General features: G+C 39.7%; 1 protein-coding gene across 1 annotated transcript in view; it reads left to right on the top strand.

The window, feature by feature from the left end:
• The first annotated feature begins 14 nt into the window (after positions 1-14).
• Positions 15-13,937, top strand: part of ptpn4a (protein tyrosine phosphatase non-receptor type 4a) — a 31,059-nt gene continuing 17,136 nt past the window's right edge. Inside the window, exons 1-2 of the mRNA XM_077727950.1 lie at positions 15-562; positions 10,948-11,102. Coding sequence (XP_077584076.1) covers positions 10,965-11,102 — 138 coding nt within the window. The 5' untranslated portion in view covers positions 15-562; positions 10,948-10,964. The remainder of the gene's footprint in view (positions 563-10,947; positions 11,103-13,937) is intronic.

Below are 13,937 nucleotides of genomic sequence, written 5' to 3' on the forward strand. Positions count from 1 at the left end.
GCCTCCCGCTTTTGTTGCCCCGCCTCCGCGCGCCCCATTTGCGCCATTACGTCGTCGCCACCGCCGCTGCTGTGTCGCTCCGAAGAGCAGCAGCTGTGACAACCACGAGCAAGCGCACAAAGTCCGTCACGCAAAATTCAGGCGTTTACTTTAATTATCATCAAATCGTTTTAAGAAAAATTGTTTTCTTTCACATTTTTTCTCATGCGATCGTTTTCTCAGCCTGGAATGACCGAAAGCAACTGCGTTTAGCCAATGCTTACTGCGGGGGTTCCCGTTTGGTGGATTATCATCCGTGGCTGCCCAGGCAGTGGTGGCATGGTCGCGGGCGGTGGAGGCCCCTCTTTGCCGGATGGATGTGCGTGACTGCGAGCAGCCGTGAAGATCCCCGACCCGACCCGATCCGACTGTCCGTAGAAATCATGCCCAAGTCACGTCGGCAGCCGCGGGCAAACTCCTCTTGAATGTTCGGGCTTCGTCGCCCCACCGAGAAAGATCATTTCCTCACACGGCGAAAGATTTATTCCTTGAAAACTGGACGCCACCGGAGCAGTTGATGACGGTAAGAATGATGGAAAACGCACTTGAACTTTATAAACAATCAACATTTTCTCCCTTCTACAGCCATCTGACGTTAGCAATTTTAGCCGACTAGCTTGACGCTGTCACTTTGCTCCAAGTTGCTTCACACTGCTAGATCAATCCTAAAAAACGCAGATCCAGACCGGCCAAAAAGATCCAAACATCATTTTGATCATTATACATAATATTTCCAATATATAAGTGCGTGCTTATAGTCTAGATCTATAATGTGTAGGTCGCTTGTTTGCTAACGCTGCTCTCCCCATTCAATACTACATTGCAGTTAGTTGTTAGAGAAATCCAAAACCTCAAAATGATCACAAATTCTCACTGTTGCATCATATTGATTGGCCTTTATTAATAAATCCATGCATCGGCCTTCCGTATGTCAACATAAATGCCCCCCTTGGTTAATGGCTCATTCATTGTAACATTACAAGTGTACAATAAGCCCCTTCAATGACAGCCCGGTCGCTGTTGAATGGAGTCGGTTGTATGCCTTTAAATATGGCGCACATGGATTTGCTGAAAAGAGGCAAAATACGCAATTAATAAGACCTAAATATGGATTTATCCTCATTCTTCAAACTACAATATGGCGATGGCGAAGCGTGGCAATTAAACGTTGCATTTCCCACCCCCCATTCGGGCGCATCCTGGCGTTTCTTCTCGCTCATCGCCTCCTTGACGACATTAATCGCGCATAACCGTTGTTAATCGAACAGTGGTGCGATGTTTCTGTAATGCCAGTCAGTCAAGCCTGCATGCTATTGAGGCGTCCTCCTTTTTCTCGATGACGTAATCCTCCACCATCCGTGCCACATCTTTTGGGTCGCAGTCGCCCCTCTGCTGCCTGCTGCAGCTGATATCATAATCGTATCATATCAGCTTCTGCGCGCTTGTGCATACTTAGCCTATTTCCCCCTTTTTTTGCTTTAAGAAAACCTCTTGATTTCGGCCAGGATGATCCTTCTCTAGATGGGGGATGGATTATTGATGGATCCTACCTGGGATGTGTCTTTCAAGTATTCATTAACACCAAACACAATGTGATTTGGGGACCATTTGAGATCAGTGAGAGGTATCGCTTATCAATTTACAATAAATCCACGATCCACTGAATAAACCTAATGTCGGTGTTAGACGTCCAATTCATTTTGACTGCCGGCATCATCAAAATGGATCGGACATCTAGTGCTGTCAACGGCACTGAAAGAGGCAGCCAGTCTTGTTAGTTTAAATGGATTGGACAACCATTGTAGGCAGGATTAATAAGATATCACACCCCTGGAATGGGAAAAAAGTCTGGAAAAAACAATAGTGTTAATACTAATTAGCAATTAATAGATACAATGACAATTTAAGGCTGGACAGTTAACGTAATGTTCATAGTATAGAAAGCAATAAATTATTCATTCATTCATTCATTTTTCCCTACCGCTTATTCCCACATGAGTCGTGAGGGGCGCAGGAGCCTATTCCATCCAACTCTAGGCATCAGGCATGGGACATCCTGAACTCCACACAGGTAGGTCGGGATCTGGGATCGAACCCACGATCTCAGTACTGCGAGGCCGATTGGCTAACCACTCAAAACCACACTGTGTGGTTTTTGTTAAGTGGTTGATACCACACAGCCCTCTACTGAAATATGTATCGGCTCCAAAAAAATTGTATCAAAACAATACAATGTCAAAACTTGTATAAATGTGTGTGACAATACTCAATCGGAGTTAAACTTCTGCTCTGATTCTGCTTGAATAAATTAGATATCATCAATCTGAGTGACACGTGGAACCAATTGCTCATATAAAGACAGCCACCAATCCAAAATAGACCTTATGTTGTTTAATATTTACATAAATGTCTTAATAAAAAGCTGCTCTAGTCTCTTAATTATACAGTAGGGATTCTCAATCGTGCCTGTTAAAATACAATGGAAAAAAATCTAATAAAAAATATCAACATGACAGTCGTGATCACACATTGATAAATAACTGTTATGATAATTGAGTCATCATTTAATAACATCTGTTTGTGGTTTTGGCAAAATTTGTATTTGTACATCATTATTACAACAACTCTTGTCCCCACGGAGTTACAAAAGACGTCTTCACGCATGCCCTCCATTTAGACTGGGACCCCCTCAGTGTCGCAATGGTTGGTTAACCCCATTTTAGAGCAACGAGCCATCCTCGTGCTGCCAAACGAGTGAAGATTTGCACACACTGTAATGTGAGATTACATACCTGCTTTCTCACAGATTCTGCTGCCTCGCATGCTTAGCGTGACCCAGATGCTTCAGATTAGATTTCCTGCCGTGATGCCCCCGTCTTGCTGTCACAGCAAACATGACCTTGTCATGAGAAATGTCCATGGAGACTTGGATCATGATTGCTCCTTAATTCTTTCGCTGGCATTGACGGCCATAAATGTAAAATCTGTCCGAACTGCCAAGGTTGGCAGTAAATGATCATTGTGAGTTTCATTCATGTGTGGAACTTTGCTTAGTTTTAAATTTAGACAATGCTTTTTTTTTCAATTAACCTCTTGATAATGAATAATCAGGTTTTGAATGATTCACCTCTGTTGACACAGTTTCACTGTTTGGATCACAAATTGCTACCTTTTTAGGGAAAAAAAATGGAATTTAAAGTTGTCTATGGAATGTGCTGTTTTAAATGAAGTAGTGTTTACTTTTAAGAGCCAATCATTTATTTAAATGGAAGCAGGCTGCCTTTGATCGACGCTGTCCACTGGTGAAAGCCTTGTCAAAGAACAGGCTGTTCATGTTTAACCAAGTAGACCAGCTGTCTGTCCATCCAACTGGAACCCATTGGAAAGATTGCATTGTAGTCTGGAGTTGGGAGATTTTGGTTTGCAGGGTTTACCAAAGGTCCGTCTTTAAATGGAAGACATCAATGGTACTGTAACATAAGTTACTACCAAGAGAGTCAGTTGGTCTGCGGACAATCTTCCTGTTGGTCTTTTAAAGAGGCCACACTATTAAAAATGTATTTGAACTGACACAACAAAATTGGCCTGTCACTTAAATGTCCCATTGATTTACTTCATTTTTTCCCCCCATTTCTTGTAAATGGATTTAATGTCTCCTTGAATAAAAAAGACGTCATAAGGCTGCATAGATTGCGTCATTTCAGTGAGGTTTACCATCTTCTGTTGGATAGATTAAAAAGCCAGTAAATCTTGGGCGTTTATATTTGGCTCGGATCTTTTTCAGAGAACTTGATAGAAATGCATTTTTCCCCCTCAGATTATATTAAGGCTGTAAACTCTTAGGTAGCAGAATCTCTGTAAAATTCCACCTAGAGTATATAATCCTGAGCAAAGGTTCTTAAACTGCATGTTAAAATCAGAACTCTCTCTCTGCTGACCACATTGTGGCCACCTAAAACAATAATAGAATAAATAATTATTGGAGCTTTGCTTAGAATCCTGTAAAATAAACATTTGAGCTCTGTTTCTTGGCTATGTTAAAGTTATGACCTCAAAAGGTCTACTACATTGTAGTAAACTCCTTTAGTGTGTCAGCATTTTGGTATTTTTTTGCATGTTCATTAGCCTTTTTTTCAAATATTTACATTTAAACAGTGTTTATTCTCATCCAGCTGTAAACAAGTCTATGTGAAATGACATTTTGAAGCATTTGGCTGAGTACAAGTTGATTGTCATGTTTGCACTAGTGGCCATATGTTAAGTTCCTTGCTGTCAGAAATCTGACACTTTCAGTAGAAGGACCCAATAAACATCCTGTTGCAATGTTTTCGTCCACAATCGTCTCACATGCTCACTTTAGATACACCATTTTTGACCATGTAACACTTCTCCAATTATGTGTCATTTTATTTTAAAAATGCATCAAGGACAATAGACGGAAATGTTTTGAATGTCTGTAGGCATATCCTGTAGAGAATCATTCCATAGGGTTTTCCATAAGATTGCTTTTACTGGAATGTTAGATAGCTTTCGATTCTCAAGATCAACCCCCACATGAAAACACCAAGTATGTAAGTACATTTGGCTTCCAATTCTTTTCAAGAGTTATGCTCCAGGACTTGTTTTGACTTGTCCCCTGCCATTTTTGTCCTACATCAACATTTAGGAACACAATTTCATCTCCATAGATGCATAAAAAATGTAAAGTTATTATCTCAAAAGAAATCTTACGCTAATGACCTTTGACTTGTTTCGTGTGCAAGCTGAGCTTAGCGTGTTAGTTTTTTTTGCCTTTTTGAAACAGCTGTTAAACTAGTAGTCAAAATACCGTAAGGTCAAAGCTCACAGTTGCTTCTGTACTCTGACACTTTGCTTTGTCCGTCTTTTGGTGTTCACTTGATTCAGTCAAGTTATAGATAGATGAAAGCTTTTGCTATCTAACTTACGACCTACAATACCAAGACTGAAGGAAGCACTGGCCTTGTGGTTGCTGAAGTTAGATGTACAATACCTAAATACTTCATTAATGCACCATTTTAATCATTTACTCTTGCCGCTAATCAAGAAAATCCACCGCCCTCAGAATTTTGGACCCATCCTGACCTTCTTTTAACGACAGCAAATATGAAAATGTTGTGTTTGCGTCTATGTGCACGTTAAAATTTGGACAGTGCCTGGAGCTTATAGCTCAGAATTTTTCTGGCTCATATTCCTTCACATTTCATCTGTTTGTTGGACTGTGTAGGTCAGATTTGTGTTTGGAGCTGTTCACAGTGGGACATAAAATGCATTTGTGTCATTCAGGATGTATTTGTAATGTGTGTGTGTTGGATGAGTGTGTGTGTGTGTGTGCATGTAAGGGAAAGATGGGAAAGAGGGAATAACGACTTGAAGGGGAATCGGGCAGCCTCACTGCGGGACTGGCTGGCTATCAGGCCGTGAGGCAGCAAGGAGGGATAATAACAGAAGCTGTTACATTCTTGTGGTTTCTCTGATTTCAGCGTGAGGTAGGGGGTGGAGGGTTCGTCTTTGGCTGACTCACAGCGCCTGTCCGCCACAGTAGCAGGCAGAAAGCCGCTAAGAAAGAGGACAATGCATTACAGCTCTTGGACTCTTTAAATACAAGACACATCATCAGGCCAGGCCAGGTCTTTGCATATTTTTGCGCCACTTTAGAGTTAGCCTAGCAGCTGATTAACAGTGGTTAACTGACTTGTAATTCTTCTTTTATAGTTTTGTAGGTCATGTTTGTTCCTCAGGCTGATTAAGGGACATATTCGGATGTTGCTGTTGGAGAATGTTCTTTATTGGAATGTTGTAGTACAGTTGGAGTAAATTTTGGGGGGTGGGGCGGCGGTGAACAGGAAAATCATTGTGGTATCATTTCAATATCTGTGTTTCTGTACAGTTTATTTAATAGATGTATATTACAAAATTTATCACATTGGTATTATGAAAACACTGTTTGGAAGGTTGCACAATTAATTTCTTTCAGTGGCTGATTTTTAATGGCGTACTGGCGTCTGATCCCTGCAGGTGCAGTTGTTGTCTTTTTTTTCATCATTGCATTATGTTATCTTTCATTGGGCCTGGGTGTTTCTTTGTTGGATTAAGGTCATATTTCCTTGCACAATAATAACTTTAATCTGGAGCTGAATCAGTTTCATTGGTTCGGCGACGTTCAGAGCCGACGTTGCACTAATCTTCTGCAAAATCAGATTAATATAAAACAGGAACATATAACCGCCTGGGAATGTTTAACCCATTTTATTTAGATGTGCTCAAATCCAGAACTTGTTATTGGAAATTACTGAATTTTATATTTCCATGAATATTAGGTATTTATCTTAAATAAGTCAATTTATGGATTTGCATTTAAACTGTTCAAATAATGGAATAAATGGCAAGATCAATGCAAAATGTAACCGGAAAATGACCAAATTTTATACTCTCCTCCCTCATTACTTTGGCTAAAGTCCTACTATTTCGAGTCAAAGTTGTGTAAGCTCCTTAAATGCCATGCAGTATTTGGTGTCAAAGCTCTGCCAGCACTGATAAAATAAAAGGCTGCACCTCTGAGTCAGGATTTTGGCCCACTTGAATGATGCCAGCAGAAATAAAGCTTTGCTAAGAAAGGCCGGTGCTGGGAGATTTGTATCAGCTGTTTGAGTTTAACACATTAAGCTGTACATGCACCTTGTAATTTGCATGCTCCAAACCCTGGCCAAGAATGGAGATTACCCCAGACATACATTTCTTCTCTTTAAGCACAAAAAGGACCCAAAAGGCTTTCTCTTGATGCTTTGAACCAATGGCTAGGTCTGAACTAGAATGCCTGGTGGTTTTCAGGTGAGCCCACGCTTTCCTGTTTTGGGCCTGTTTATCCATCAATGTATTCCACCCACATTCATCTCTTCATCTTTTTTTTTTTTTTTTGGTACAAAGACATGCCCTCAAACCCGTCCCACACGACCGTTATATTACAAGGACAAATGGATTCATAGCTTTTTTTGTTGTTGTCATTTTCCAACATTTGGAATGACACTATAGTCTGGCTCTTATTTGGAAGCAGCATTATTGGCAAAAGCACCTTGGTTAATTTGTCTGCATTGGCGCTGCAACTAAACATTAATGATATTCCCCAAACGGACTCGTGCCTCTGTTATGTAGATGTGTTTTACTAAAAATATGATAGCTACCACTTTGAAGATATTCCAGACTTTATTCTAAATCTGCCCATATAAAAGTATGCCCACTAATGCTATATGACAAGCAGCCTTAAATCCTCATGTCACAAATTCACCATGCTATCCTGAAAAGTGAAAAGACAGAAGGTTGTCTGAGGATAGACCGTGAAATATAGACAAGTGGTCGATCACTAACTAAACTAACAAACAAAACACACACACCGAAGGCATTGCATCGCTTGTTTGACCTCTGAGGATTAGGCTGTTGAGGAAAGCTGTTACCCTCTATTCTCTCTTTTATTGACCTTTTAATATTATGACCTGACCTAATTCTATTTCTCTGAGAAAAAAAATTAGACTAAGACTATTCCAAGTAAGCAAGAAAGAAGTCTTTTTCTAAAGTGATGTTATGTATCAGAAGAGACATGGCAATGACATGTGGTATCCAGGGACAACTTTACAAATGGCAAAATAGCATTGAAAGGTGCATGAATATGCTTGTTGAAAGCTGCAGCAGTATACGTGTGTTCTAGTCGCTGAATCCAGGTAGGCTGACGCATGCTTTTCATTCATGCATTTACTGAGGGTCATTCCAAATGGGCGCGAGTTCAAGCTTGATGTTTGTGTAGCTGTGTAATGCATTTGAAACACAAAGTGGAGGCCCTAACATGACTCGTCTGCCTCCTGCATGGCTTATTTTATCCACAATTTGTGCCCCCATTACCTTGTGTGATCTCGTACATATACTATTTTAAACATTTTTTTATGAAGATTATTTTCGGTCAATACCGGATGCAGTTTTGGACCAATTTGGGGGTAATTCATAGGAATTTCTATGCAGAAATGCAGTGTTAAGTCTTTGGACTCTAAACTACATTGAATTTCACCTCAACCTTGACTCAGTTTTAGGGCAAGCCACCCTGTTTTTATATTTTTTTATAAAGCACTAACAATGATTGCAGTGGAGTAGGAAACTCTGGTTCCACTTCCTGAGGAAATTATAAAACATATTATTGTTGGCGTCCATGCTTCTCAGTGGAGTTATAGTCTTGCCACTAAGCGGTCTATATTCGGCTGCTTGGCAGTTTCTTTTTGGTTTGCATGTTGGCGGCTGTAGTCATTGTCTATGTGGAAGTTTACAAGTTAAATGTGACTTTCTGGCGGATACAGACAAACCCACAGCACTATGCCCAGACTGGCTGGAAAATCTGGAGATGTTTCAGTCTCAATACGGACAACCCTATTTCTGTTATTATGCCGACATAGATTGCGAGTTGCGAGGACAGCTTTTTTAAAATTCATTTTGTACAATATCTGCTTTGTAGCATGAATAAATTAGGATTAAAAATATATATAGGGCATTTAAAGTTCAGCAATTGGGCAGATTCCTTTTGTACTGTAATTTACTTTGATTTGAACTCACTTTGATTCTCCAGAATAAGCAAGAAACCTGGGGAGAATAGTTGGCCGGGTTTGGAATGTTCTTGTCTCGACTATGTTTTTTACAGTGCTTGTGATCTTCAAATTTTGGGATCAGGCCATGGTTGGTGTTTGTATGACAGTACTAGTGTTTAATTCATGTATTTATAGGAGTGTGATGCAGCAGACAGGAAAGGTTGCAGGGCTGTCTGTGTTTACGATAAGATGAGAGAGTGCTGGAGGAGCCCACCAGTGAACAGACAGGACTGTTGGGTTTTGACACACATGCCCTCATACACGATCTTGCCAGTTTGTTAGAACTGCTGCCTGCAGGAAGCAATAATGTTAGCCTCTTTCCGGAGTACCAGAGCCTACTCTCTAGGGAGTGTAGCTGTCCTGACCAACTTAGAAAAATTATGAAATGCTTTTAAACGACATGAGGCTGGTTAAAAAAAAAACATTTTAACAAAATCCCAAAAGGGCTTTCTACTGTGATTGTATGGACAGAAGTGAATATAATCCAAATGAACTGATCAAAGAACAGTATAATCTATGAAGATTACCATAATCTATACAAAGGAACAATTTTATATATTTTTTTTATTAAGTTCAGATGTGGAAACAATTTTTCCCATAACAAACACTAGGAAAACGAATAACAATTCTCAAGTCAAACTGTCACCATCGTGCATCCTTCATTAACTGTGTATGGTTAGTTTTACTTCAAAGCTTTGCACGATACATGATGTTTTTCTTGTCATTAAAATGTACCAGTTCATGTTAGACAGAATACAAATTGGCAATTAGATGTGCACACTTAAGTAAATATCCCTCGCCGTGATGTTTGTGATTTATCTTTAATCTTTATAGGGACTATTTATGTTGATTAAAGAAATACTCCTATATAGAGTCCCAGTCTAAATTATAATTACATTATTTTTATTGTGAAAATGTCAATACATTTCTCAATGAATACATAGTTAATTAAAAAAAATGATAAAATCGGAAATATACCCAGGCCTTGGCCTTTTCAGGTTTTTTTTAATACCACATTATTGCAATATATTTTATTTTTACATATAAGATCATGTGTACTCTGCCATTGAACATGGGTATAGATGTTTTTTTTGTGTGTTATTTTTTTTTCCTGCAAGGACATGCACAACAAGATGCTTACATGTGCAAAGAAATGTTCAAACTGCAATGTGCTCTCAGAGTCTTTGGGACTAAGGCGAGTGGGGCCTGTTGACAGGACCATGACTCTTATGGGGATATAATAAAGTATGACTGCAGCCGCTATAGATCATCAAGGAAAGTGGCAAAACACAAAAAGCCTTTCGCTTTGTGTATTTTCACTGCCTTGGGAAACACAGTGGTTGCTTTGAAATTGGTTAACATTTTTAAGTTCCTTTTTTGTGTAGTTAAATTGATAATCAATACGAGAACTGTGGACAGCTAGCCTGTATTGTACACAGTCTGGGTTATTTTATCACTATAGGAACAGACGTCAACAATGATAATTTCCACTCCCACATTTGAGATAAATCTGTGAGAAAGTGATATTCACCCAAAGACTGACCTTCGAAGAACACTAGCAAAAGGGGACAGTCTCTGACTTGTATGGGTCAAATAATCTATTTGGCTCACAGTCCATGGACAAGAGAAGGATAGTCAAAAATGTGACACTCAGTCAGTAGTTTCAAAAGCTCCAGTGAGTGCAATTAAAATCTAGTCTCAACATTTCCCACCATAAGAATTTGACTCAAGACTATGAAAAGCGCATACTCTGTCAACTGTAATTGATGGTAACCAGAAGGGAATGTATCAAAAAATGTAGCATCTGTTCAACTAGTTTTGGACATGCTTACCCAAGATTTCTGACAGCATGATAGATGATAGACTAAAACGAATCACACCATATTAAAAGTTGCTTTCTGACATCAACAAAAAATAAGATAAAAAAAACATTTCATCTGCCTGTCTAACTTTTTTTGTGGTATTCTATTTCAAAGTAGCCATCATGTAAGCTCTCTATTTATGGTCGAGATGTATTTTCCAAATTCCCTTGAAGGAATCTGCTATTGCTTCGATGGTACTCGTTGACATTCTTTAGACATGAAGTACTCCGTGCGAGTCTTTGCTTGTACGACCCTGCAAGCTGTTCTGCAGGAAATGTGCCATCATGTACGATGTTTCCTAACATCCTAAGGCTTAAACTCTGCACTCCTTTTTGTATTTGTATTTATTTTGCTATATTCTGGGCAGATATAACCATCCTGCATTTTTTTTTAATACTTTACAGACCCTGGTAGGAGCGTGATGAGCGCACGCTTCCGCTTGCCTCCAGGCAGATCCTACAATGTCCGGGCGACGGAGCTGGAGCGAGACAGGCACCACACACAGGTTGTGTGTAACGTACTGCTGTTGGACAACACCGTCCAGGCATTCAAAGTCAGCGTAAGTACTTTTGTGGAATTTGGCCTTTACCTTGGAGATACTTGAAGTGGTCTTACAGAAGTCTTGCTTTAAATGTATTGAAAGCAATTCCAAGGGGGGCTGCGAAGCGATAACTGGGAGCTTGTGGCTTAAAAATACTAAATAATAAATAACATATGCAATAGAAAATTATTGATATGCACTGCTTTAATCATATACTTGTTGGTTTCTGATAACATTTAAAAAAATATATATTTTTACGTCTTCGTTGTGTGTTGTTTGGAGTATAGTCCGAAAAATATGCAATTTTTGAATTTGTTGTGTATGGATAATGTTATACAATTAAAATTAGGAGTAATTTGAAGGTAAGCAATGTAAATTTCAATTTCCAGGAACAGTGTGGATTCTCCCCCCCATTCCACAGTCCCCAAACAAACTAGTGGGTCCATTCAACCTCTCTGCTTCCCACTCACGATTCTCCACAGTGCGCTTTCCCTATATAGAGCTGAATGAATGAGTCGGTCTCTGTCAGTGTCATTGATCAGAACCCAGCAGATGCAGTAACTTCCTGGAAAGACCAGCCATCCTGAGAGCCACAATACTCCTATTGATCCTAGCCTTGACCGGCCTTCATTCTAATGGCCAGTGAAAATCCAGAAGCACTTGCTTATTGTCATGGAAACACAAGTGTCAATGGTGAAGTGGGGGTGGATGGCTCTTGCATATTACCAAAACCTTATAGATTCAGTTATATGTTGCCTGGCTATGGTATTACCTATAGAACTATGTCCCAAAAATGCCTTCATAAACCCCAAAAAGTTAACCACAGTCAATTACATAGAGTACTTTTATGTCTTGTTGCTAGTAGAGTAGTGGCAGCAATTGGTTGATCAACACATTGAGTCTTATGTAAAATTTTAGTGGTGTCATGGAAAATTCCCGGACACACAACCTTAAAAAAAGTCACATTTCCCAGACAACTATCACCCCCGCATCATATGATCTCAATGGGAATTCCGGGACATCTAATAAACAGATAACTGATTTTGCTTAGCTTGTGATGCCAAGAATTGTGCGTCTTTGAAGTCACAGACATACTATAAGAATGTCACTTCCCATATGCAGTTAGTTCCTTTCTTGTCGGGGCATGCTACATCGCACATTCTGAAGCCTCCATCTTCGTCTTAAATAAATAGTGTACTAAAAGCACAGCTTAGTTGTGGTTTTGTTGCGAGTTAATACAAATTGTTTAGGATTTGGTTGTCAATTAAATTTTCCACAACTTCTGCTATTCTGTCTCAACCTTTAAAATGCATCCTCACACTTTCGATGCCCTCCATCACCACGTCTGTTGTCTACGTCTGGTCTTATCGCTTGCAAGCATGGAGACACTATTTGTGCCAGTGATTGTGCTGGACTGATGAAGAGAACCACAAAGAGTGTTTGTGACATTCAGTAGAGTCGTCAATCACTTCTTTTCTCTTTGCTGCTCACTTTTGTCTTTTTTCACTGTGACTCCCTGTCTTCATACTATTGTATGTTCCACAGACGCCGCCTATATCTTGCTTTCTTTTGTTGTTTGTCTCGCGTTACCCTTCCAGTAGTTTCCGTTTGATGCCATTCGTACTTCTCGCCCGCCGTCCCTCCAGAACATAGACTTGGCGCTCAAAGTTTGTTTTGAAAAAGAGCAGAAGGAATGTGTAGACATGCTCGCCCTTGTTCTTGCTTCCGGTTTAACTGCAGAGTGTCAAAGGTTTTTCTGGGAACAAAAAAAAATCAGTAGAAGCTCGCAGTCTTTAGATATATGACTTCGGGAACTACTTCATAGCTTTAAAAATGGTAGGAAGCCTTTTTTTTTTAGCTACATCGACATCAGGGGGAACAGCAGCAATTGTTTCTGGCATTTATGGTTCCTTCCCTGGGTAATGTCACATTTGGTAAAAAGGTGCATTTCAGGTGCATTATTTTTTTCTTTTTTAAATACCAAGCTTTTCCATCCAGTGACAGAAGTAAAAGAGATTCAACTCAAGTCCTGGTTTTAAAAAACATGATGACATTTTCACTTATCAGCCATCAAACCAAGACACATTTGTTCTCTTATTTGGTGACGTTTTATTCAGTTTTGATCAATTTAAAGATATGGGATTGCCTTTACCAGGCCTCCCGCTTCAAATGGGTTGATGTGCATTATTTTTGGTATAGTAAATTGTGACATAAGTGAGTAGTCAGGAAAAGTGCTAGCAGAGCACAGCCTGCACGAGTCAGTGTCAGCTGACGCACACATACGCTTAATAGACGGACGGCTGGTGATAGTTGAGACCGCCATGTCAACGTGCCAACTGTCAACTCTCTGGCTGCGTGTGCCTTGAGCACACATTGACACTCTGGCGCGTGTTCACGGTCACACACGGGGGCTGTAAAAGTGTGTCACCAGGGAAAAAGACGGGGAGGTGTAAGAATGCAGTAGGTTAGTGATGCGTGTGTGTATGTTTTCCCGTGGGAGCGTTGATGCTTTGGTCACATGCTCGCTCTTGATTTTTAGCAGCATCAGATGGGATTTTCTGTTACACGCATGCTTCCACAGTTCATCTTTTTACTCTTACTTGGATATGCTAAAGATTACTGTGTATACAAAGTACCACATAATGCAAATTATATACATTGCACTAGTGTACATTTTCTGTCATGCGTCAATGGGTTATTTTCTTTTTTTTTTAGATGAATTCCGCTCATTTAATTGGATTTCTATATTTCCATAGCCATCTGCCGAACTCATTTTCATGTCATTTTAATTGGTGTACTGTAAAAATGTGCACTGACAGAGGAAATGTTATTGTAACCTGTGATTAAAATAAC

The sequence above is a fragment of the Stigmatopora nigra genome, chromosome 11 (assembly GCF_051989575.1).
Source record: "Stigmatopora nigra isolate UIUO_SnigA chromosome 11, RoL_Snig_1.1, whole genome shotgun sequence".
In the NCBI taxonomy this organism is placed as follows: domain Eukaryota; kingdom Metazoa; phylum Chordata; class Actinopteri; order Syngnathiformes; family Syngnathidae; genus Stigmatopora; species Stigmatopora nigra.